At 39.8% G+C, this 27,131-nt stretch overlaps 1 protein-coding gene across 1 annotated transcript in view; it reads left to right on the plus strand.

Annotated features, from left to right (window-relative positions):
• Positions 1 to 26,086, plus strand: part of VTA1 (vesicle trafficking 1) — a 45,602-nt gene extending 19,516 nt beyond the window's left edge. The window contains exons 5-8 of the mRNA XM_080941862.1: positions 9,051 to 9,159; positions 14,008 to 14,184; positions 18,722 to 18,808; positions 24,004 to 26,086. Coding sequence (XP_080797988.1) covers positions 9,051 to 9,159; positions 14,008 to 14,184; positions 18,722 to 18,808; positions 24,004 to 24,149 — 519 coding nt within the window. The 3' untranslated portion in view covers positions 24,150 to 26,086. The remainder of the gene's footprint in view (positions 1 to 9,050; positions 9,160 to 14,007; positions 14,185 to 18,721; positions 18,809 to 24,003) is intronic.
• The last annotated feature ends 1,045 nt before the right edge of the window (positions 26,087 to 27,131 follow it).

Below are 27,131 nucleotides of genomic sequence, written 5' to 3' on the forward strand. Positions count from 1 at the left end.
ACTTAGCCAAGAGAAATAAAAACATAAGTCTAGAAAAAGAATTTGCTCATTGGGAACTTACTATAATAGCCAAAATCTTGACACAGCATGGACATCTACATCTGAACAAATGTTTAAAAGAAAATTGTGATGTTACTCAGTATGATACAGAATTGACAACTTATGTATGGATAAATCTTGTAGAAATAGCCAGTCCAGGCTCACTTTGAGAGAACATATTTAATTGGATGGCTTTCAGATAGTTACAAGCTAGCCAGGACAGAGCATATGGATTTGAAGCTTTTTAAAGTTGGGATAGGTAACAGTGTTCTATTTAATTGACAAAAATGATGTTAGGTGTATTTTGTACTTTGTAAATTATAGAAAGGTAATAGTTGGGCTCAGCTTACATTTGAGAGAAAAGTTTTTTTTCTAATTAGACAAAGGGTGAAATGTGGTTGATGTCCATATGTAGGTGAGGGCAGCGATTGGACAGTGAAAAGAAAGGTGGGGGCAGTTTTTGAGAGGAGGGAGAGATAGGGAGGAGAGGAAGAAACCAAGATGAAGGAAGAGAAGGATGACCCGGACCCATGTGACTTTAATTAGCCACAGTAGCTATGAATATCTTATAAGGGATGGATTGTTACAGGATAATTTGTCTTATCTAGGTGGGCAGTTTGTATCGATATCAATTGGTTCTGAGTTTGTTGTGTGGGCGTTTTGTGGAGTGACAATTTACTGATAAAAATCTGATAGATTTTAAAAATGCTGATCAAAAGAATCAAGTGGTACCCGTGCATGGTTGCTTGTACATAATACATAGCTGTAGACAAATTCCGTCTAATAAAAAATGTAAAGTACTTTCAGAGTCTTCTAGGGAGGCAAGGGAAGTGGACCTGGAAAGGGCTGTAGAGAGTTTTGCTTAGTTGGAAATTATGTGTATTGAGAAGCATATGATTTACACTGACATTTCTATCAAGGTTATAATTTATGTACTTAACATTTGTACATCTCAAATTATAGATAATCTTATTGCAAAAGTTTCACTATTGAACTGTTTCTAGGCCAATTTGGGATGGTTGTTATAAAGTAGCTTATTCTGTTTGAGCAAATGGGTGAATACAGAGGGAAGCAGGTTTGTCACTGGGAGAAATTAAATACAAGAAGAGAGGCAGGTGTATTGTGCTGCAAAAGTAAAGGATCTTAATTCATGCTGCTGAATACATTGATTTATATTATACACATCATGCACCTGTATACATACTATGATTTGTGTGTATAGTTAGCAAATTTTCCTAAATACATGTTTATGGTGTGTATGTAATATGCACAAAAACATCTACAACCTAGTTCCTGTTTCTTTGTTTCAAGACAGTCTAACAACAGTGAAGAACCATAAGGAGAGAACAGCCTGAGTACCCGAGTTGATTTTGAACACCAGTCTTTTTAACATGAGCCAGTTCTTAGACAAATGGCCGAATGATAATCAGATCAGGAAAACACTAAGTGTGGTCGTAACTGAGAGATGTGGCAGCCTCCTTACAAGGGCCCCAATGTCTAATAAAGAACAACTTCAACTGAGCAGGCACACACCTGTGGGTCTGCACTGCAGAAGTAGAGACAGGAAGATTGTAAGTTAGAGGCCACCCTAAGCTGGGTTGAGACCCTATCTCTACATGGATGGATGGACGGATGGATGGATGGGGTGGAAAGAGAAAAAATGTGAGCATCTGTGCAAATCTGATCATGATCAGTACTCACCTATGTTTATAGGACAATGGGGGCATCATGCTAATAAGACAAGCAAGTGATGGGAGGAACGAGGAAGGTCCTTATAGCACTAGATTCTGTTAAGTGTCTCCCTCAGATTGGTTAATAGCTTCAAAGAGAAAAACAGCAAATTCAAAAGGAAAACCATGGACCTTTTTAACCAGGTTGTGAAACCTGGCCTCCCTGGTATTGGAGCAAGCCAGCACCACCAGGAATCTATTCTGTATTAAAGAGTCTGTGGCAATGCTGCTTAAAATATAGAAAATAAAGAAACAGCCAACAGATCTAGTCAGTGTACATTTTATAACTCTGCTATCATGTTTTATGTCGGGGTCAGAAAACATGGCCTTTATAGATTGAAATTACATAGACATGACTACTAGGATTACCAGGTCTGGCTCAGTAACGCATGCTTCTTAGAGTCAGTCTCTGCTGCACGAGACATCGCTGCTTCAGCTGACAAGGTGCTGGGCCTGGGAACCACACAGTACTGCTGTGTGTGAGTATTCCTCACCTCCGTGTCTGTCGTATGAGACTGTCTTCCATCTGAGGGGAAAAGAGAGGAAGACAGTATCTTAACAGTTGGAGAACGATTAGATACGTCTATAATATAGTATATCCTGTTATTAACCTTTCTTATAAGTTTAATGAAACTATATGATTAAGTAGTTATTTGGGAATACTTGTTTGAAAATCTAACTTGAGTGTACATTCCAGTGTTATGATAATCCAAAAAATGTGGATAAATCCAAATATGTGGATTAAATTTTAATTATTTTTGTAGTAAAATTTTGGTCTCCTCTTTAAAATCTTGTTTTGTGAGATTATGGTAGCTTTAAAAATTACACAACTATAAAACTCTTGTCAAGAAATATATGTAATAAGTAATTATAAGTACTTCAGTATGAAGTTGTTGCTATTATAACAATTTTTATTGCTTGTTTCTCAAGTACTTCTTACTATATTTTATTGCTCCTGATTATATAGAACACCTATTGCTTGTTATGATACATCTTAAGGACCAAAAGTAAATATGCTGTAGTCACTAAGAGTTTACTAGTAATTTATTTCTTTTTTGAACTTCTATAACTTGGGGATTGTATAAATATTCTCAATACTATCCAGCAGCAAGAGAAAATGACAGAGTCCAGGAGGGGTGATTATGTGGGACCTGTGCTGCCTTATCAAGTGCTATGAGATTCTGAAGCTACTTTTAACTACTCACCCTTGATTGGGAGGTGGCAAGGCCAATACTGTGGCTGAACTGAAAATAAGAGCAGGAAGAATAATAGAGGATGAAGAAGAGAATTCAGACATAGTTGATAAGAAGTGTCTTTACTGAAACAGTTCCTGTTTTCAGTGTAGAAGACCAGGATTGGATAGGGAAAGCAGACATTAGATAATCAATATTAGATACTGCTTGCTCTTCACTCAAGAGTTAGCTCAAGATAACTCTTGCCAGAATTAGTTGTGCAGGGGATGGCTGCATGTAGTCACATTCTGATTGTGTTTCTGTCAGGCTGAGAGAACTGGGTGATAGGAGCATGACAGAGCTTGGCATTAGAGCGACTGTTAAGAATGGTGTTGCATGCCTAGTGTGGTAGCGCTCAGGAGGCAACAGCCAAAGGATCAGGAGTTCAAGGCCAACCTAGTTTAAGTTTAGTACCTTAGAAAAACAGTCAAATTATAAAAGAATTGTCATGAGAAGAAACAAATTTAGTGAGGGCATCAGATAATGAAGCTGAAGAACTATAAGGAATTTTATAAGGAACTTATTTCTTCTAATATGAAAATATTCTATAATGAAAAGAAAATTTCCCAGCTGGGCAGTGGTGGCACATGCCTTTAATTCCAGCACTTGGAAGCTGAGCCATGTGGATTTCTGTGGGCTCCAGGATTTCCTTGTCTACAGAGTTCCAAGACAGGGTGTGCTGCACAGAGAAGCCTGTCTCAGAACACAAAAAAACAAAAAAAGAAAAATTTCCCAAAAAAATCTGAGACTTTTTACCAGGTTTTAAAATGTGACTTCATGTATTGCCTGTAATAAAACAATAGGGAGGACTTGGGGGGGTCAGGGAGGGTGGCGCGTAAGGAAGGCTACTAAACTTATACATGAAATGTCGGGTTAGATGGGTTAGTGTTGAGGGGTTTGGAAGAGGTCTGAACAGAAGATGGGAGTGTGGGACTGTGTTGTGTGCTGTTAAAGCCATCGTGGACCAAGGCAAATTTTGTAAAGAAAGCATTTAAATTGGATCTGGCTTACAGTTTCAGAACTTTAGTTCATTATCATCATGGCTTGAACCAGACAGGCATGGTGCTGGACAGTAGTTCAATAGCACAAGGAAAATGCAAGACTGGACCTGGCTTGGGCTTTTGGAATCTCAAAAGCCACCCTAAGCTGCAAACCTCCTCCAACAGTGACACAGCTCCTCCAGCAAGGGCATGTCTCCCGATCCTTTCGAATAGTTCATCCCTGGGGACTAGGCATGCAGACATGAGACATGGGTGTCAGTCTCGTTCAGACCACCCCCTGGCTAAGAGGATGAAGGGGAAGAGGGAAAAGAAGGCTATCTGAGAACTAGTTGACAGCAGTCTGGGCCTTACATAAAACAAGAACCAGCAAGGACTGATTGCAGTGTCATCAGAGCAATGGGGGTGATACATCAGGGTGTCATGGTCCAGAAAGTGGCATCTTGTAGGGTGAGTACAGAAGTGTTCAGAAGTATCTGATAACAGCAGTCATCGTGCATCATGAGGGTATTTATAATGTTGGATCTGGTAGGTTCAAGACAAAAAGCCACAGAAGAAGAAATAAAGGCAAGTCAGTGGAGCTTTCCCGAGAGTGAAGCCACGTGTGCTGGAAATAGGTTATATTGGCTTTTTCAAGTTTGCAAGCTTGACACAAATGTGGTTTTTGTATTTAAGTAAATCTGTTTTCATTCCTGTATGCACTTAGCTCAAGACCACCTAATGCAGCTCTGTGTTTTCCTCCCAGTGCCTCCCAGTCCAGGCACAGAGAGCTAGTACAGGCAGAGAATCGAGAATTCAGGGGGAAAGGAACCTTTGCATCCGCTGCTGACCCTACTAGCTGAAATTTGCCATTGTCAGTGATTTTCATCAATTCAGTTACAAAACAGGAAGTTGGGGCCAGGAAACAAAAGTAAAAGCTCCTTTTACAATTCCTGTTTCCCGAAAGGATGTCTTAATCGGCCAAAAGGAGCGAGTGGGTCTTAGAAATACTGACATCTTATTCTCCTCTTAAAATACTGTGTATCATCAAATGTTATTTATTTTTAATACAACAGTATTCAAATGTGCATTAACTCGTTAAAAACTGTCAGAAATTTCTGCTATATATTATTTATGCAAAGGTCTTGGAAATGGGGAATAAAAAAGGTTTTTCTTTATGTGCTATGGGGAATTTTTCTCATATACTTACAAAATAAGCCCTCTTAAGTTTAAACTAATGTTTTCTTAAAACTTTACATATTTAGTAAAGGTGCCCAGAATGGTTTAAACTTCTCACAGTATGAAATCAGTGGATTTTATAGTCTTAACTCTTCTGCTAAATCTACAGACAAGGTTAACTTGTATAAAATGTGACTCATTTGTCTGCAGAAATGTCACTTTTTTTCTTTTGTTTTTACTACAGCTGTTATCTTTAACATGAATTAAGTAATTGGCTTTCTAAAGTCATTTCCCTGTGGTTCATATATTTCCATCTGAATTGCAGATAGATCGTGATCATGATTGCTGTAGCTTACAGATCATTTATCAATAATGTGCCCGGCATCAGTACTACAGCATCATGACCACTGACAGCTCTGCAATGATGAAAGTGTTCAGTCCTAAGGGAGAAGATGAAGTGACTGCTATGATGTGGATGACGTCTCCACATATCTGGGTTTTAGAATGCTCACTTCCTCAGAGACCTTGTGGTGGGAAGGAAATCTTTTAGGCCATTGTAAGCATCCCCACCAAGGATATTGCGGGACCCAGGCCTTTCTCTCTTGTTTCTTGATGATAAAGTATCAAGAAAGAATTTCTTTTTCCAGGAGAAGCTGACAGTAGTACTTTGATGAAGGGGGTCCCTTTTAGAGTTGGCAGTTACTGCTGGCCTTCATGTAGGAGTGTTTGTAATGTTTATACTGTCTTCATCCTGTCTCCCTCAGCAGTTAGCATAGTGACTGTCTTGAGGAGATGACAAATAATTATTAACTTGCTGCGAGCCAGGGAGGCTATTTGAAAATAAAGATGTAAGCTGAGCGTGAAGGAGAGGAGACCTGTGAGCACACAGTGACCATGGTAGGAAAGGGAGAAGAGCATGAGGAACCCCACCTCTTCTGGATAGCAGGAATGGCATGGAGCAGACTGAAGCAGAGCCAGAGTGTGGCTTTGTTCACCTGGCCCCATAATGCCTCAGTCTTAGAGGACGTAAAGTATAACTTGCTGGCTCTACAGGGTGGTTGTGAGGACCAGACAGGAAAGTATATGGAAGTGCTTTATAACATGGGTACTGATATATAGTATTTGGCTAAAACTGCTTTGGATTTTTCTTATCCAACTCATTCACGATCTTCTTATCCAAAACACATTGATTTTCTACTCATCCCAAGGTTTCATTTCCACCTTTTTGACTACATGGACCTTTCTTTCTCCCCTGTCTCCTCCTGCCCTTTTCTACCTTTCTATGTCATGTTAGTCTTAGAAGACCAAACCGAAATATTTTTCTTTCTAAATTGTTCAAACACACACTACAAGAGGCAGGTTAATGTTTCTACTTGTTATAGTTGATGTAATATGCTTCCTGTGTGAGTAGCTGGATAATAAGCTCCAAGGGGCAAGTGGAAGGTATAATTTACTTTATATCTCTTTGCTTGCTAATTTAAAGCCTCAATAGCAGATGTTTATTAAGCTATAAAAAATTTATAGTTTCTACATATATTAAAACAGATCATTTTAATTTTACAACTGGAAGATAAGATAATGAACATTTTAAAATAATGTCATTTGTAGATATGGGATTCAAGTGAACATCTAAATCTAGAGGTTCTTAAGTTAGATAAGAACCTTTGTCTACCATCAGTTCTGGTTTACTTGGGATTTTGAAACTTAAATCTAAAGGAAACTCAGTTCTTTGACTTTTTTTGTTATTGTTATTTCATATAGTGAAAGAAAGGGAAGGAAACAGAGCAATCAATATCCTGAATATGGTTCTTTAGGTCTGAAACTGTTAGTCTCCTGTTGTCTCACGCTATAATCCCATCATGGGAGGCTGAGGCAAGAGAATTGGCCCAACCTGAACTATACATTGAGTCCCAGCAAGCATAGGCTTTGGAATGATACTCTGTTCCAAGAGTCCTCCCACCCCATACCCAAAAAAGTTCAACAGTCAAGTTTGGGGACTTTCGAAGTTCTCTGTATAACTACACAATTGATTCCATTGAACTTTCTAACCTGAATAATGCATACATAGCCAAGCAACTCTTAATGCATTAGTAGAGAACAAGACAGTTTCTGTTAGCATCCACTCATCAGATGAGAGAGATGCTGTTAACCAGCTAATATGTGCCAGAATAAAACAAGATATATGGTACAGAGAGCAGACAAGAATAAACTGCCTTTGGTGATAGGAGTGTGTTTGTAGACAAAAAAATATTTTATAAACATAAATATATAGTGATAAATTATGGCAAATATTATTAGGAAAAATAGATTACTTAGTTATTTTAGACTTGTTAGGTCAGGAAAACCTTTGTGAAGCATTAATATTTGATGTCCCCCATGGGGAATGAGTAGAGGTAAGTTAGTATACCTTGTGAGAAAGTCTTCAGTGAATGAAGATAACTGGGAGGAGGAGATGCTGAGGAGAATCAGATTAATTTACTTGTGTATATGACTTTGAAATGAAATACTAGATCATTAGATACTTATCAAAAGCAAATTCAGACTAGATTATACATTTAAGATTAGTAAAGATGACAGAAACCATATGAATCAATATGGTGCACAGTCCCGACGCTTGTAGGAACCGCAGGAGTAGAATAAGGAAGACAGACAGACTGCTGTGAGGTGACAAACTACCTGATAATACATGCTCACGATGTGTAAGCCTGGGAATGCAGGGAGAGGGGAGGTGGTGGAGAACAGGGGAGACATGGTATATTGATGAATCTGTGTGAGTGGACATCTTCTGAAGGAGCTGCCTCCCAGCCCAGACACACTGCCAAATAAAAGTAACCCCAGTGTTTCAAAGCCTTTATTTCTGAGAAAATTAGAAAGAATGGATTTCTGTCCCTTTGCTGTTACTGTGGGAAACATTAAGTAATGTTTTCCAGTCCTTTATGAGTGACTCTGGCTGCTCTGCTGACTTGCAGTCTCTGCTAGGACAGGAGCCTGCTGACTTTGAAGGCTGGCTAGGGGCGGGCTTAGGTAGCAAAAACTGAGGTAGGAGAAAAAGTGTGTCACAAAATGGGACTAAAAGTTTAACAAACAGAACTGGTCCAGGGCTTAATGTACTGCTGTCAGGCTTGACATGGGGAGGCTAGAAATAGCCTCTGAGCTTGCCCAAGAGGAGTAGGTTATTGGTGACTTTATCCAAAAAGAAGAAGCTCCAGGGGTGGGTACATTTAGATTGTATGACTTTGTGTATGAGTGAACAGAAAAGAAATAAAGCAAGAACACACATGCCAGTGAGCTAAACAATAAAACTGAGTTCGGACAGTTGTTTTGAAAAGCTTGTTGAAGAAATGGAGCAAAATGTATCAGACCTGGGGGGGTACAGAGATGAGCAGAAACAGGAAAGCACTGCAGGCCCCTTAAGAGCTGTTTTGGGTTCCTCTTTAGAAAACAGACTGAAACTCTGGTTCCCTTGAGAACTGAGGTGGTCAGATCAAGTACTTAAGTAATACATGACAACTTAGGAATTAAAATTAACCACCATACCATTTTTATCATGTAAGTCTTATTTTTATTTTCAAGGATTTGTCTATATCTTTACAGAACTGTTACTGGTTTCTTTTATATTTTATCTTAAAATTTCATTTAACCGATTTCTGTAGGTACCCAAGAGTTAGAAATTTTGCTAGCAAGACACACACATGTTTCCCTTGCAGACTTAGTGATGCCATGGTGTTCTAATGAAAATGCCTTCTCATGGGGACTGCCAGTCCTCAGCACTGAAGAGTCGGCAGTAAGACATGGAAGACCAGACTCTCGGAAATGTGGCTGAGCCCGTGTTAAGTGCTTCTCATTTTTCTTTTGCCATGGTCTAATGGTGCTGCAAATATATTCCCTTTTAGAATGTGAAACATAGAAAGTACGCAAGGTGGAAGGCAACATATATTCACAACTGCTTAAAGAATGGGGAGACTCCTCAAGCAGGCCCTGTTGGAATAGATGAAGATAACGGTATGTATTTATTCATCTTAGTTTTAGTAGAGTCTTCAGTAGAAATGTTTCAGTAAAATCTTAAGTTCTCAGAGGTTTCAATGTTTTCAGAAGGTCCTAGCAATTTTTTCATCTATAGTAATTATAAAGCCAGGAATTTAGGGACAGGTAAGATTAAGGCTTTCCATGTTCTGTTGGTCTTTCTTTGGTCCAGTATTTCCTGGCTATGATAATTTGGAATAGTAACGTATATCCTATGCCATATGCTAGAAGTATCTGATCTGCTTTTTCATTTTGATTTTGTAGGGGATTACAGTTAAAGAGATTGCATGAATCTCAGAAGAAACTTTGAATTTTTGACTTTGAAACATTGATGAGTCTGTGATTCACTATGGGGATTTTGGAAATTGGACTAAATGTATTTTACATTGTACTATAGCTAATTATGGCACCAATAGGCTCTTGTGTTTGAACAAGCCTACGGGGGCCAGGGAATGGAATGTAGTGGTTGGAATATGATTGGCCAGTCGGGAGTGGTATTTTAAGGAGGTGTGGCCTTGTTAGAGGAAGTGTGTCATTGTTGGGGGTGGGCTTTGGAGATCTGCTTCTATGCTTAGACTCTACCTACTACAGAAAAGAGCTTCCTCCCAGCTTCCTGAGGATATGATTCTCTCCTAAATGCCTTTGAATCATGTTGCAGAACTCTCAGCTCCTTCTCTAGCACCATGTTTGCCCACATGCTACCATGTTTCCTAATATGATGATAGACTAAACCCCTGAAACTATAAACCAGCTCCAATTAAATGTTTCCCTTTTTAGGAGTTGCTTTGGTCAAGGTATCTCTTCATAGCAATGGAACTCCTAACTAAGACAACTGCTGACCGGAGAATAAGCCTCTCCCAGGGATGAGCCATCATTGATTCAGTGCAAACTGGTCAGCCTTGAAACAGTATGCACACGACAAAAACAGACTCAGCGGGTTGTATATATATATATATGCATGTGTACTTGCACACACACATACACACACGCACACACGCACAATTTTGTATTGTCTACCAACTCCTAAATGGGGATCATGCCCAGGAGTCTGAGTGGTATATACAGTGCCTCTCCATTGGAGACTATTTTTTTCTTTCCCAGCTTCTTGGACAGAAGTGGAACTGTGTATCTATTTCCCTTCTCTGGCCTGGGGTTTTATCTTTGGCCTGAACTTTTATGGGTCATGTGTGCTTTTACAGTGTCTGGGAGTTCAGATGATCTTCAGTCCTGTTGTTTCTGGAGAATGTTATTTTCTGGAGTCATCAGCTCTCGCTCTTAGAATCTTTGCACCTCTTCCATGTAGATTCTTGAGCCTTGAGGAGAAGAACTTGATAAAGATGGGGTTGTCTTAGAGACAGTGCTTTCAAGTCTCTTCCTCTGCACGTTGTCCACTTGTGAGTTTCCATGTTACTTAGCATCTGCTGAAGGATGATGACTGTGCTAAGCACTGAGGGAGGCACTGATGTCCGGAGATAGCCACACAGCCGTTAACTGACATGTTATTGTCATGTTCTTTTAGCAGAATAATGGAAGGTTTCCCTCTAGTCAGTGCTTCTCAGCCCTCCTATGCTCTGACCCTTTAACAGTTCCTCATGTTGTGGTGACCCTCAGCCATAACATTGTTTTTGTTGCTACTTTATAGCTGTAATTTTTTTACCGATGTGAATCATAAGGAAACTATGGGGTTTTGTTTTTTGGTTTTATGGGTTTTGCTTTCCAACCCCCTTCTGGTGGTTTTAGTTGACCCCCGTAGGATGATGTCATTCTGCAGGAAGGACATTTGCTTCCTAAACAGGCCTCTACCCACAGGTTGAGAAGCACTGCTCTAGGGCCTGTACTTACCCACTTACAAACTTTTGGCCACTTTAGCAGTGTCAGGAATCAGTTCTATATTATAGGGTTGGCCTTAATCAAGTTTTAAAACTGGTTAGTCATTGTTTTTAAGATTTATTTATTTATTGTATAAAACTACACTGTAGCTGTCTTCAGACACACTAGAAGAGGGCATCCGATCCCATTACAGATGGCTGTGAGCCACCATGTGGTTGCTGGGATTTGTACTCAAGACCTCTGGAAGAGCAGTCAGTGTCCTTAACCACTGAGCCATCTCTCCAGCTCATGGTTAGTCGTTTGTATAACACAGTGTCACTGTTGCCCCAGTGTATTTTGCAGGTTGGTCACTGTTGTAAGTCACTGGGCGCACAGCTTAGAGATGGTGATTATTTTTCTCTCCTGGTAGCATATGCAGTACTTTCTAGCACTGTGTGGGCTGTTAGTAAGCGGAGGCGATGCTTTTAGCTGGGACCAACTCAATTTCTCCATGTTTGATAATGTATGCTATATCTTCAGCAATAGAAATAGCATTGGCAATAGCCTGTACTACTTGGGCAGTGGATGTATAATACCCTGCTGACCAGTGATGCTACAGAAGATAACCATCCCTGGTACTGGTGGTTTCACTTGGTGGTGTAAAATGCCTGTCTAGAGAATTGTTTCCTTTTATATGGTAATTCCTCTTAAATGATTTTCATATGTGTACATATGGCTTTAAGTGTTTAGTTGACCCTTTCTATATCCTTCATCCTACCCTCCCATCTGTATCCCCTATTTAATCTTGCTATTCTAATTTCTTCATTAGCTCTTGAAATTTTTTTCCCTCAGCCTGATTACCATTGGTATATAGGGATGCTATAGGATGATTTTTGTGTTAATTTTTCTTAATCCCGCTATGTTGTTGAAAGTATTTATCAGCTGTAGAGGGTTCCTGGTGGAGTCTCTAGCATCTTTTATGCATAAAATCCTATCTGCAAACAAGGATACCCTGCCTTCTCCCTCACTTATGTCCTTTTGATCGCCTTCATTTGCATTGTTGCTCTAGCAAAACTTCAGGTCCTTTATTGACTAGGAAGGTAAGGAACATCTTTGTCCTGTTCCTGACTTTAGTGAATGTGCTTTGAGTTTCTCTCTGTTTAAGTTGATGCCGGAGATGAGTGTGCAGTTACTTCTCGTTCCCTTTTATCCCTGTCCTCACCAGTACCTATCATGAAGGGATCTTATGTCTTACAGAGGCCTTTTAGCACAGAATGAAATAATAATGTATTTTTGTCTTTCAGTCTGCTTATATGGTAGTCTACACTTGTGGACTTAATTGTATTGTGTGTGTGTGTGTGTGTGTGTGTGTGTGTGTGTGTGTGTGTGTGAGTGGTTTGATCATTAGGTTAATAATGACTTCATAAAAAGATTTAGAAATGTTCTTTCAGTTTCACTTTTGTCGAATAATTTGAGGAGATCTGGTGTTAGGGTATCATTAAGTTATTAATATGAGATGTGTCCAGTTTTTTTGATGTAGTGTTTAGTGCTAAGAATTTGCCTCTTAGAACTGTCTACATTGTTTGCGAATGATCAATTTTCATCTTCATTTAACTCTAAAATATTTTTAATTTTCTACTTCACTACTATCCTGACCCAACTTACATTCACTAGTGAGTTGTTTAGCTTCCATAATGTTTTATACTTCCTGCCTTTTTTTATTGTTGTTAAATCTAACTGTAATCCATGGTAGTCAAATAGGATTGAATTCCTCTACATCTGCCAAGACTTGCTCTGTGTCCTGATATTTGTTCAGTTTTGGAGAAAGGTCCATCGGGTGCTGAAAAGAAAGTGCATTCTGTAGTGTTGCCGTACTCTGTTCTGTAGATGTCTGTTGGGTCCATGTGACTTAGGATGTTACTAAACTTTAGCATTTCCTTGTTTAATTTTGTCTGGATGGTCTGTCTGTAGATGGAGTGAGACATTAGAGTTAGTTGCCCAATAGCAGTGTGTGAGGGTCAACATGTAATTTGAGATGTCATATGTTTCTTTTATGAAATATGGTGCCCTTGTGTTTTGTGTAAAATATTTAGAATTGTAATATCCTCCTGGTGGGTTTTTCCTTTAATGAATGTGTAATGTCCTTCCTCTCTCTTCTGGTAAGTTTTGGCTTTGAGTTTGTCTTATCAGATATTAAAATAGCTGTGTGTCTTTATTAAGAATTCTGGATGTAGAAAAAGGGTTTCAGTATATTTGAAGTATTCACAAAGTTGTTTAGAAAAATGTTTATCTCAGGGTAGTAATTTGATTTACTTTTTAAAAAGTAATTTGCTTGAAAGATATATATAATCAGACAAGTACTTGGAAATTTGATAGAAAGCAAAATATTACACTTTAAAGTTTTATAGATCTAACTTTGTTGTTTTAAATTATATGATAACTCAAGGTAGATAACTGTCTCCTTAAGCATACTGTCAAATTTTAACTGTCTCATGTTTGTTTTCAAAGTCAGTTAATTATATAGTTTATTTTAAAAGTGTACCTTTCCAAATATATTGAAGTATATAATCACCTTATTATGCTGTAGATATCTGAATGCGAAATTTCAGTATTAATATTTTACTTATTAATCTTTAAACAATAGTAATAGGTAATCATTTAGTTTATATATATATACATATATATATACATATATATATATATATATATATATATATATATATAAAACCAATCACATATACCAGACAGGGAATTAAAAAACAATTATCAAAAGACAGTACCTTTTTATCAGCACAAATGTGACCTATTTTACTAAAAATGTTCTTGGTTTTTATTTGAGGTTTGTTTTTATAGAAATAACTGTAAAGAATGTGTAGACCTGGTGGACACTGTGTAAAAGAGACAGTGTTCATTGTCACCCACAAGATTTTTAAAAAATAAAAAATGTAAAGTGTAACAATGATCTTAAGAAATAGACTGCTTATCCCTACTTCAACATTTTACATGTATTATATACAGATGTTGAAGAAAATGAAGATGTTGGCGCAACCTCTCTGCCCACTCAGCCTCCTCAGCCTTCGACATCTTCAACATACGACTCAAGCAACTTGGCACCAGGCAGCTACAGTGGGATACAGATTCCTCCAGGTGCACATGCACCAGCCAACACGCCTGCAGAAGTGCCACACAACACAGGTATGAACACCGTACGTTGTCCCCATTTTCATAAAAACTGCAGATTTCTGAAACTGCACATAGCTTAATGAGTAAGAGTACCCTCCACAGTTATGGGAACCTAAATTCTGATGCTAACACCCACGTAAGAAGCTGGCCGTGACCACATACAGAGCTGTAACCCAAGCATCAGGAAGTGAAGAGACAGGAGGGTGGCTGACGCTTGTTAGCTGGTGGCTTAGATCCAGGCTTTTTGAGAGATCCTACCGTAAGGAAGGCAGCAAGTAACAGAGCACAGGAGAGCATTGTCCTCTGGCCTCAGCACACAACCATTCACACACAGTATATACGTACACCACACACAGCACCATCCTCACATATGCATACACCATGCATGTGCAGCACATGCTCACACTTAGGCCACACACAGGCTTACACACACAAAATGTTGTCAGGAAGCAACTCCACTGATACTTGGTCCAAATAATGTTGACTGCTGAGACACGCACCCCTTCTTCTTAGGCTTTCATGCGAGCCTCATTTCATCAAAACCTTTTAGGCCATCTTGTATGAGTTTCACAGTTAGTTAAAAAATTATTTTTTTGTCATGTGTGACCCCATGTACTTGAGCTTCATAGTACATATTTTTTTTTCTCATTAAAGGCTCAAAACCAAAAAAAAAGTATTTTTACCATTAAAACAGCATTTTTCTTCCCATTTTAAAACTTAATGTTTTCTGATTATATTATTAATATATTGTTTTTATTACTTATGAAGCTGATTGTTTTATCCCAGATCTCTCTTGTCTCATGTGACAATTTAGTGAGCATTCAAAATTGTTTTGTGCATCAAGACATATATCCTCCGCCAGAATAGAATTATGGAAGGAGTACTTGAAAGTACTACTGAGGAAGCAGATCAGAAGGCAGCTCTGTGGTAAAGTTACTCACCCTGGGTCCACACTGACCTGCTATGTGTGTGAATCAACAACCACACTGTTAGCTGGAGGGCTGTTTAACTGACCTGTGAGAAATCGACATTTTGTACAGCAAAAGCATTAAAATCTTACAGCTCCATGCAGTCACACTAATAGTCAAAACTTGTCTTTGCAATATTCCTGACAGTGATAAATATTAGAAGGTGGAGTCTAGGAAGTGTTCTAGTGTTCACCGTACATCTTAATCTGGTTAACTGAGACATGGCGGGTATGTGTTCTGTCTCTCCCTCCATGCGCATATGTGCATAAAGGTAGCATATTTTTATGTCCTGATTACCTGTTCCCCACCTCCTCTTCTATTCATCAAAGAAGCAAATAAAAGTAAAAACTTGCAAGAAACATGCTCAGAGGAGAACCAGAATTTGAACTCATGGCTCTGGCTTCGTTAAGTTACTTAAGAAGTTGCCCCCTCCTTTCTTTCTCCCTTGTGTGTGATCCTTGGGGACAAAGATCTAAATCTTTTCAAATCTAAACCTGCTTTTTCAGTCTATTTAGTTATTGATTTTTGATGCCGGATCTCCTTTTAATGCCATTTTTTCTGTGTCAAATAAAAGAAAGCAATAACATTTTTAGTTTATAAACATAACAGATGTTTCCCCTCTTGCTCCCTTTAAGAGTGATTTACCTTCTCTCATGTAATAGGTCCAGGATGCACTTTTATCAAAGGGAAATCCTTCAGATAGCCAAAAAGAATAGTATGTACTCATTTACAAGCTTCAGTTCCTCCACAGAAAAGCAGTGGGTGCAAGGAGGGCAGGAATAGTGGTTGTTTGGCAGTGCCTGCCCCTGTGCCTAACCACTGAGCAGATATCACAAGGAGACATTAATAATGTTCACTGTGTCTCTCGAAACTCAAAATGTGTGCTTCTCATAGGTTGTATCACAGAAGGCCTTAGCAGGAAAATAAACTCAATAAAAATGGCACAACTGTATTATTACTCCGGCCTTTTTTTTCCAGAGACAGGGCTGCACTGTGTAGCCCTGGCTGGTCTGGAACTCTCTATGTAGATAACCTGGACCGTGACTCACACTTATCCTCCTGCCTCAGTCTCGGCAGTGCTAGTCCACCGCCACACCCAGCACTGCTAGCCTGTTGACCTCTCACCTACTACACTGCAAGCCTGTGCTCTGAGACGAGCTGGAGGGAGAAGTTTGCTCTTGGGTTCTGTGAGGCGTCTGCTGTTAACATCCTGGCCTGTGATTTTCTCTCAGAGCCGTTTCCCCTGGTTCCGTGGAGGCTCTGTCATGTCCGTTCTCCTTCTTTCTTCCCTTGGCTCTGGTGTCCTTCGTAGGTTAGAGTAACCATGTCTTCCTACCTCTCCTGGTCCTCAAACTCCACTCCATTGATCTGTTGAAAGCTGGAGGCAATCTTCCTTAGCTTCCTAACCAACTCTTATGTCCGCTTCTCGAGAGTTTCTATGCCACTTAGCCTGTAGAACAAGATATTACTTAACAAAGTGTTACTGTATTCTTGAACATGTATGAATGCCTTTTCATATGCTGCATACTTGTGGCTCTGAAGTTACTTTCTGTCATAACATTAGATTACGTTTACTATTGAGAAACATAAAGGAATTAATGTCCAAACTCACTGCTTTCCTCCAGGAGTGCATTGTAAAAGGATCACCTGACTTCAACATAGAGTAACTCTGCAGTCATTGTGTAGATTTCCCAGAGTGTCCAGTCCAAATCCAGAACAGGAAAATAAAACATATTAGAGCGCTTAGTGAATAAATAATAACCTAAAACCATTACCCTTTGCCAGGTCTTTCTGAGCTTATGTCAGTCCAGTATTCTAGGCTCCTGGTAGTGACAAAAGAGCTCCAAGACAAACGGAAGAGCTGTGTCCAGACTTCCTGCCTCAGGCATGTACAGCTGAGTGGCTGACCAAACACATAGTAAGATTCATACAGCCTTTTAAAGCATTACTCATGAAATATTGTTGTGGAACTAAGCAGCCTCTACGAATCCTACTGTGTTCTTACTGTGGCTTGTTCATACATGTAATTATTTGAAAGTTACCATAGAATGCTGGCCAGAAAGTGTGCCCTACCGTGAAAGAGTCTGTTGAAAGATTTGATCTTCGGATGAGTAGGAGCCGCAGGGGAAGGAGTGGTGTTACTTGCTTGGAGGACATGCACAGGCATGGGCGTGCACTTAAGACATGGCCGCTGAAAAGCCCTCCTAGGCTTCACCAACAGGCCCTCTCAGGTCTCCTGACTTTTCTCACACTCCTCTTTCCTCTCCTCTTTCGGTTTGTTTTGTTTTGTTGTTTTTTGAGACAGAGTCTCACTGTGGCCCTGGTTGGCCTGAATCTGAAAGGGATCTACCTGCCTCCACCTCCCAAATCCAGGCATTAAAATCATGCACCACCAGGACCAGCTTTCTAACATCCTTTTTAATGTTAATTTGATATGTGCTTTTAAAGGTTTGTTTGGAAGAGTATGTCAAATGCTACTTGCTTTATCACTCATTCAAATTAAGCAAAAAGTCACCTAATTGTTCAGCATGAATTTTGTCTGTCTCCTGGCTTCTCAGTAATAGGTACATCCTCCTGTAGTCCTGTGTCTCATTTTATAAGTTGTGGGTTGATTTTTAAATAGTGATTTAAAAAAACAGAAAAGAAGCATTGTAAAGTCATTAAAAAGAAAGCAAGGATTGTTTTGTTAATCTGGAATTACAGGTGCTAAGCCTGTAGCAAAGCAGAGAAGGCAGTATACTACATAAAGAAGAACTGTATTTGCAGGACACGTGTGTACAGAATTGAGTTTTCTTGTCTTCAGTCCGTCTTCATGTACCATCCGAGCTGTTGAATCAGTATAGTCTTTTGTAAGATTTCAGTGCACTTTGCTAATTTTTTAGATGAGCAATAGGCTGTAGGTGGAGCACAGAGCTAGGTACTCACTGATATGAGAGCTTTGACAAGTCTTGACAGGAAGTCACGTCAATCACTCATTTACCTATAAAAGTACCACCTTAAAAACATTAGCTGGAGAATTTCACTCAGTTATAAAGTAGATTTTCTGCTGACTTAAATTGCAATTTTGTCTTTTTGACCTCAGGGAACTTAGCAGGCTAAGAGACTAGAAGGTGAGAAGGGAGCCTCTTCCTTTAAAGACCTATGGCAAGCTTTAAGTAAGAAGCAGTTGACCACTTGGTCATATATGTGAAAGTCATATGAGATGAGATGAGCAGCTCATTGTTATGTTTATGAATATGAATATATATTTACGTATATATGCATATGTATAACATGTAACAACAGTGAAAGGCAGTGAATTTGAGACAAAGAACATAGGAAGGGCTGAAGGAAAGAAAATGAAGGGGGAAATGATGTGATTAAATATTAATTTCAGAGAATTAAAAAAATTGACCACTAGTCATAATTTCCTACATATTTTCTGTTCCAGTTTGTAAAATAAGTTTAAATTAATGCATCAAAATCAATGAAGGTTTCAAGAAAATGTTGAAATAATGAAATAATTGCCAGCCCTTGACTTGTGTCCTGATCATTTGATTAGGGAATGAAGCACTCTCTGCATATCTGACTTTGATTCACAGGTGTAACAAGCAATACCGTCCAGCCTAGTCCACAGACTGTCCCAGCCGTTCCAGCCATTGACCCTGACCTGTACACAGCTTCCCAGGGTGAGTCAGCTGGCTCTAGGCTGCATTGTGTCTCTTCTTATTTGGGGTGATGTTTGTAATTGTTCCTTGAGTGTACCATATACACTTGAGTATCTAGGGTATTAAAAACAATCTTTTTTCACTGTGTCTGGTAGATTGTCATGGGAACCAGGGTTCTATAAATAGGATCCAGGAACCCAAATCCAAAGATACTACATTTCTTTCCATTCCTTTTCTCTCTCTCTCTCTCTCTCTCTCTCTCTCTCTCTCTCTCTCTCTCTCTCTCCTTGTAGCTCTCTGTTCTTTTCTTTACTGCTGTCTCTTCTCTTTTTGTCTGTTCTGTCCTGGATATGATGACACCGATGTCAAACCACAGCTAATGGGGAAGCTTATGGTTATTTTGCTTCATCTCAAAATCACTGTGTCTTGTTGTCATTTTTCTTTACTACACTATTACATTATCCAAAAAGAAGGAGCGAACCATGAGACAGATCAGCATCGCTCTGCTGTTAAGTGTGGTGGGCTCATGCTTTAGGTGACTGGCACGTTGATGTAATCTTATTTTTTAAATTTCTTTCTACTTTTCTGCCTCTAGTTGGGTCTGAGATATAGCTTAACCTTTCATTCAGAGTTTTAAGTCTTCTTATAGCTCATGTAAAACCAAAGAATGGTATTAGCATAAACACATACACCAGCGTAACGGAATAGATATCAGGAAAAGTAACAAAGTAACTTAGATCACATCTCCAGTTAACCTGTTCTCAGCAAAGGAGCCAAATCATTGGAGAAAGACACCACTCACTGGGTAATCAGTGCTGCAGAAAGTGCGTATCTTACGAAAGGTTAATGTCACCCCTTCCTGACCCCTGTGAGAAATAAAGCCAAGATTGTTTGAAGACAAGAGCTAACACTTGGAAGTTCCTAGAGGAAAACACAGAGGAAGCACTAACAGACACTGAAGGACCAGTGTGTATATGGCTCCTAAAGACAGGAAATGAAAGCCAAAGGTGACACATGGTTTTAACCCAAAGGGAAAACAGTCAACTGTGAAGAGGCAGCCCTTAAGATGGGGAACATGTTTCCTAACTAGTCAACTGTTACATTAAGTAAAAATAAAACAGGGATGAATTCACTGAAACAAGAAAAAAAAACTTCAAAAACTTTTATTCAAAATAACCACATGCCTAAATGTAGAACGGGAGTCAGACCCCTTGGTGTTTTTCCAAAGAGGTGGAGACCCTGTTCACACAAACCGCTGCATCCACTTGGTGATGCCATCCTTATTCAGTAACTGAGAAGCTGCGAAGATCTCTGCCACTGATAAAGGGATAAAGTGTGGAGCACCAGTGCAGATGCGCTTCCCAGCCTTTTAAAGAAGGAAAAGAAAAGTGTCTATTACTGGGTGGAAAGCAGCCCACAGTCTAAGTACATGGGTTCCACTAATCTAAAGGCTCTGCACCAGTGTGTTTATGTGACTCCGCATTGTCAGGGGTTGGCATGGGGTTTTGTAAAGACAGAGCAGAAGTTGTAGTGCATGATGAGTAGAGAGCCAGAACTAAAATACCTCCATCCCTCTGTCCCTCCATCCCTCCATCCCCCATCCCTCCATCCCCCCATCCCTCCATCCCTCTGTCCCCCCATCCCTCCGTCTCCCCATCCCCTCGTCCCTCTGTCCCCCGTACTGAAACTGCTGTTGCACCTACTCCCCGGTGGCCTTCTTAGTCATCGCAGTGCTTGCTTCAGGGCTCCACACTGCATGACCCCAACTGTGACGAGAGGCCAGAGAGTGAGGCGGGGAGACCAGTACTCATCAGTTGTGGTGAGAAAAACGGGATGGAAATGAGAGAACAAGAGCTCAGCTGCTGTAAGAAGTATACTGTGAGGGACAGAAAGGGTTTAGAAATTAGTCCAAGCGCACCAAATGCACAAAACCAAAAGGGAACCACACAGTGGCCTCTGTAGGGTGGGGGTGGGGAGTCACAGCATGTCAGTGAGGGCTCATCAGTTGAATCACTGGTGGTGCTAGAAATGGAAGGGCTTTGCTTGTGTGCAGGAGGTTATGAGAAAATCTGTCTGTTTCTCAGTTTAGCTGTGAGCTTAGAACTACTCTAAGAGATTGTCTGTTGTCAGAAAAGGAGTGCAGATTTCCGTATTAACTCCTGCCCTCACCACCACCTGAATTTCCTGTGCCCGTTCCCTACTCCTTTTCTTAGTGTTTAATGACTATGATGTTTCAGAAGTATGCCTGTTGTGCTAATGTGTAAATGCATTCATATTAGTGTATAGTAGGGAGTTAGGCCTGGCTCTAGAGAGGAAAATAGAAAGCAAAAAAGTTTCAAAATCTATGTTTATTTTACCTCATATTATTATAATATTAATTAAAACTAATTTTAACTTTTTGAGTCTTAAATGTCACATATCTGAAAAATACTGAATATCATCATTATACTCAATTACAAAATATTGAAATAATGAAGCTACCTATATCCATGACTCTTCTTATCATGATTGGCATCTTTTAACAATGCCTTTTTATAAAGATGTAGAACTGTGTTTTTCTGTTTCTCTGGGATATGTAGTGAGATTAGACAGAGCCCTTGATGTACTAATTTGTAGAGCTATCTACGTAAATTGGAAATATTTCTGGCTGTGCTCTACAGAGCACACTGATGTTGCAAAGGGAGGCTTTTGTCAGCGAGTACTCAGTGGTGAGACTTTGCACCTGAACTGTCTTTGGTGCAGTGCTTGGCCCTCTCTCCTCACCACAGCAGCAGAGACTGGCAGCTCACCAGCTGTCCTCTGTTCTGGTCCTGCTCGGAAGGAGAGGCACTCTGATAACAGGGTGGTCTTGGTCCAAAGCTGACTTCTGAGGACCGCAGACCACCTGGGAGAGATGCCAGGTTAGACATCAGCACCTGGGACCATGTGGTGCTTTCTCACCTGCGCGGCCTGAGCAAACAGCTTTCACTGTACAGTGAGGCCGTCTGTATGATACTGAGTAAAAGATCAGCACACTGACATTAAACTGTCTCCTGTTTCTACCTTCACTATTGAAATTTTCTATGATAATTTTCAAGAATCATAAGTAAGAGACAAGATTTTATTTTTAATTCCTATTAAAAGTGGAGTTTCTGTATTTCATTGTGACTTAATTATATTTCTTAAATGCAGGAAAGCCCACTGTGTTGCAAAAGTAATTCCTTGACATGGCTTGGTTAACTTGGTTAACTTCTTTAAATCATTGATTTAAAAAAAAAAGCCTAACATTTCTGTATGTCTAGAAATTTTGAATATGAATTTGATTTTTACTATCTAGTTACTATCTTTTATATATGAATTAATTAATGTCTTATGGTCTCCATAAGCTTTATATATCTTTGTTTTTATAGTGATGTTTCATTTACACTATTAATATTGAGATGATTTCATAAGAAAATAAAATATGCTTTAGTTTTATTATTACTAGATTAGTTTAGGAAAATAAAAGTGTCACTTTTCTCTTACTGATGAATGAGGCATCAGCCAGACAAAGCTAACTCATACTGTAGAGGTTGTTCTGTGGTACATACAGCGTTTGCCTTGACATCCGGGTTCACTAAGGTGGAAGGAGAAGCTGTCAGAGAGGAGCTGGGCAGTGTTGAGACGCACTCAGTCTACAAAACGTTCTACTCTAAGAGGCTGTGCAGACCCAGGGTCCAGAGCCTTAGCTAATTTGAAAACCATTGAAGAATCTTGTAGCTGTTTTCAAACAAGCAGAAACTGAAGTGCACCTGACAATCGTGTGAATAGGTTTTATTGGTGGTGCAACAAGTCAAACACTCCTGAGAGATGGCAGTGGATTATGCTTGAATATTTAATTTAACATTGTAATTTTACTCATCTGTTGATTTGAATTACTTTTAAAGTGAGATTAAAAGATTTTTCTGGCAAAATGAGAATGTCTGATTTAATGTCTTTCTAATTCAGTGATCATTTGAGCTCTTACTCCATGTAGTGCCTGCATTTACTGTATGTAAATTTGTAAGCACATTATCTTAAAATCTGGGATATAATTAGTATTTAGCTGTTCAAGAGTTGTATTTAGAATGTGAGGGATTACTGACAACAAAGGCAGCCTTTCCATGCTCAATTCAGTGCACCACTGAGTGGGATCCACCGCACACAAATAAATACCAATAATTCATTGTATCAGTGCTTGCTTCGGTGGTATTGGTGAGGCCTTAGTGTGAGCCTCCCAACAGTTGCTACCTCTTTACTAGGTAGTATCAGACTTTGCTATTTCTAGCAATGGTGGGAAAAAAATTAAAGACCGTTTAGAAATAATCTGTGTGTCAAAACAGCCTTTAAACACCTAAAGTCAGCCACCTGCTCATCTCTGTGCTTCTGCCTTCTTGTCAGAAAGTGTGCCTTATCGTCCTCAAAATCCTGACAGTATGAGTGAATGAATGAATGTTTCTTTTCCAAAGATAATATACTATGTCAGCTTTTTTTATCTTACCATAGGGGGTGTATATATTTATATATATAAATATATATAGAGGGGGGGCAGAAAGAGAGATACTCATATCTTAGATTAAATGAATAATGTATTTTTACCAAAATTATTTGGTTAGGGTCTTATATACTACTCATCTGTAAATAGGAAACTGCTGGAAATAAATTTTGGAAGATATTTTGCAATGATTGTTTTCATGTTTAGATGTATGTTTTAATGATAAGAATGTAGAGGTGACCTTAAGTGTTGTTTTCCATGTATGAAGTGAAATGTAGAATATTTTAATGTTTAAAAAGGAAGCATGTTTTGCATAGATGTTACACACACACTTTTATTGGAGGATATATTTATACTGTAGCGCAGATGAGGGCTGAAGGGTTTAGTCTGTGGTGTTCCATGAAGAGAGAGAGAGAGAGAGCCTCAGCAGTCTAGTGTAAATACCAAGCTGCTTTTCTTCTTTCACACAGCCAGCTGTTTTCCTTTTATTTTTCTTCACAGTTAATTTACTAAACACAGACTTCTGGTTTATTACTTATTGACAGAAAATTATATGCATGTGAGTTATTTTTATTAGCATGTATCTGGTTTTTATTAGTAGCAAAACAGAGATTAGTTTTTTTTACATAAGTATAAATACATTGTTGCATCTGGAGTTGAAATAGGCACCTAAGTATCAGCACATCATGATGTAATCTGTGTTGTCTAACGGTGGTTCTTTTAGGAGACATCCGCCTGACCCCAGAGGACTTTGCTAGAGCTCAGAAGTACTGCAAGTATGCTGGCAGCGCGCTGCAGTATGAAGACGTGGGCACCGCTGTGCAGAACCTGCAGAAGGCTCTCAAGCTGCTGACCACAGGCAGGGAGTGAAGCCGCTGTTCACGGAACCTGTGTGTTGTCCGCGTAGAGAACTAACAGGCCGCCACACTTTCCTCAGCCTTTCAGGAGCATGGTTTCACAGAAGACCTCAGTTCCCCTGATGACAGTGACTCCTGTGTGTTTCAGCCGCCTCAGCCAGTTGTCACTGAGTGTGTAGAACTGCAGTCAGCGTTAAACCCTGTGATGAAATGTCCCTGTAGAAAATCATGTTGGGTACAATATGCTTTCTTAATTTATACACACTAAAGGAAGTTTTTCAAAAATGTGTAATATTTGGACAAACAGACCATATTATGTTGTTTTAATATTCTAAATTAAACTTTTAATAAAGATTACCAGAATATTCTGGGTTGGAGATTCTGGCTTTTTTCCCCCTCCTTAGGATTTGCAAGACAAATGTGAACATCCAAAAGTGGTCAGTGATAAGAGAGGTTGTTTGCAGTTTACGTTCATGTTTAGATATGACAGTAAAGATGGAAGGTCATGGAAGGAAGAACCAGGTGGAGAAGGAATGGCTAGTCTGGACAGTCACACTGGCTTCCGGGGACAACGCCCGCCCACAGGCAGGTGCGGTGGATTGCTCTCCTTCAGCAGCACTAGATTGATGGATTAGAAAGTGAAGAAAAGAATGTTGTCCAAATGTTTGCATACTCAGTGCTCTAAAGATTCTCTTCTGCTCCCGTGGAATCGTAGCGTGTAGGTGGAATGATAAGGAAGTCCATAGGATTTCAGATTCCTGCTCCAACTGATACATTTTATAGGGCTTCAGAGCTGCCTGCATGTGTGCTCTGGGACATCGTACAAGGATTGTTTGCACTTGGTCACCGTACTGCAGAGCCAGCCATGCTTTCATTTGCATAGTACAAATACCATTTGTATTAAATGTCTTTATTTAAAAGGTGGATGTGACGAAGAAGCCTGAGATTTTTCTGGTCTGTGTCACTTATGGAATTCTTTCAAGTAGAGCACATAGATTTATTTATTATAAGGATGGCAGGCCAGGACCCAGGGACTGTTAACATGGGGGACAGGAGGCCTATGGACTCCCCTACCATATAGACTTTTATTTTAACAATACCATACCCATTCATATCTATTTTACCTGGATGGTTTTCATAGTTGCAGAGTTATATGTAATGGTTTACAACATCTGAATGTTTACTATCTAGCCCTTTAAGAAAAAAGTTGAAGGAAAATATAACCTACTAGAGAGGAAAAAGTCACTAACTCCTTTTAATTTGTGTCTGTTTTTCTGCACATCAGTCTTTTACTGTGCACAGTTTGATAGAACAGATAAACAGACTGAACTGTCAACGTCATCACAAAGAATCCACAGGATGAATATCCTGGAAAAAAACGGTCTTATGAAATAAACATTACTCTGGCTCAGCATTTGCATCTGGAGATCAGTACTGTGGTATGGTTCTCCCGGAGTGATTGATCTTCCCAACAGATGTAAATACACTGTGGCAAATTTTATTGCGCACCTAGACATGTTTGCACATGGGAATTAACTCCTAGTTGGCAGAGCACATGGAGGTAAGGAGACAGCCATGAGGCTCACTAACATAAGCCAGAGCCCCTCTGTAAGATGAAAGGACACTGGAGTTCTTTATACAATTACAAGCCATGCCAAGTGTAAGGTACTTAGCACACAGTAGCACTCTATACTTGTGAATTATTCATTTGGATGCTTTAGAATTATGTAAGATATCAATGCTAATTTGTTTTCCAAATACCAAGAAATGTTTTCTTGCATGGGGGAACTGAACTGTATTTAATATCTTTGTATGTATTCCTATAAGTTAGGGCACATTTTCTGGTATGAGGATAAACATTTTTCACGTACTTACATGTATTTATTAAGCTTCTGCATTGTACCTGGTGGTGTTCTTTCAAGAGGAAATGGCAGAAGATAACATCTGCCTCAGTTAACATTCTAAAGGGGAGGAAATGCCCATTCTTAATAAAGGTTACCACATGTGATTTATATGATGGGTGTTTCTCAGAGATGCTTCTTAGAGATGTAGTTTTCAGGTGCTACCTCAGCTGTAACAGTCAGAAACTCCCAAGTAGTGGGACTCAGCCTTCGGTGTGCTCACAGATACATTGTCTAACAACCCTACAGCTTGACTGAGTTAGTCCTGTCTGGATCAAAGAGTGGGCAGCAGAGGTGAAATCAGCAAAGCTGTACTTCCTGAAGATGGCAGACCGTGGTCCACAAGAATCAGAAACGCCTGGGCACTGGTGAGAAAGTTCACATAGTACATTCGGGGAATTTCCATGTTGTAGTTGTAAATGTGAAGAAACTAGGCTGTGTGCAGTGTGTGCATATTTGAACTGGTCACTCAGGCCTCACACAGCTACATTACTGTGTGGCTGATGGGAGGGAGGAAAGACTGTCACAGAGTGTATGGGGGAGGAAGACCGGCTAGCCAGAAGGAGCCTTAGAGTACAGGGTTATTATAGGTAAATTGGCTTTGAATATGGAGAGCAGCAGGTAGGTGGTGAGCAGAGGCATAGTCTGCTGTGATGCTAGCAGACTCGTTTCTCATTTATTTATTCTCTTTATATCTCCATAGCAGCCCCCTTCTCTCCTCACAGTCCCATCCTCACAGGCCCCACCCCCAACTACCTCTTTCCTTCTCCTTAGAGAAGCCCCTCACCATGGGTATCACATCACCTCAAAGCAGGACTGTCCATCCTCTCCCACTGAGGCCAGACAAGGCAGCTCAGCTAGGGGAAGGGGATCCGAAGGCAGGCAACAGTCAGAGACAGCCCCACTCCAGTTGTCAGGGAACCACATGAAGACCAAGGTGCACATCTGCTACAAATATATACAGGGCCTAGGTAGGCCCAGCCCATGCATGCTCTTTAGTTGATGGGTTAGTCTCTTTGAGCCCCCATGGGGCCGGGTTAGTTGGACTATAGGTTTTCCTTGACCGTTCCGGTTCCCTCAGTCCTTCCCCCTGC

Source organism: Micromys minutus (assembly GCF_963924665.1).
Source record: "Micromys minutus genome assembly, chromosome: 30".
In the NCBI taxonomy this organism is placed as follows: Eukaryota; Metazoa; Chordata; class Mammalia; order Rodentia; family Muridae; genus Micromys; species Micromys minutus.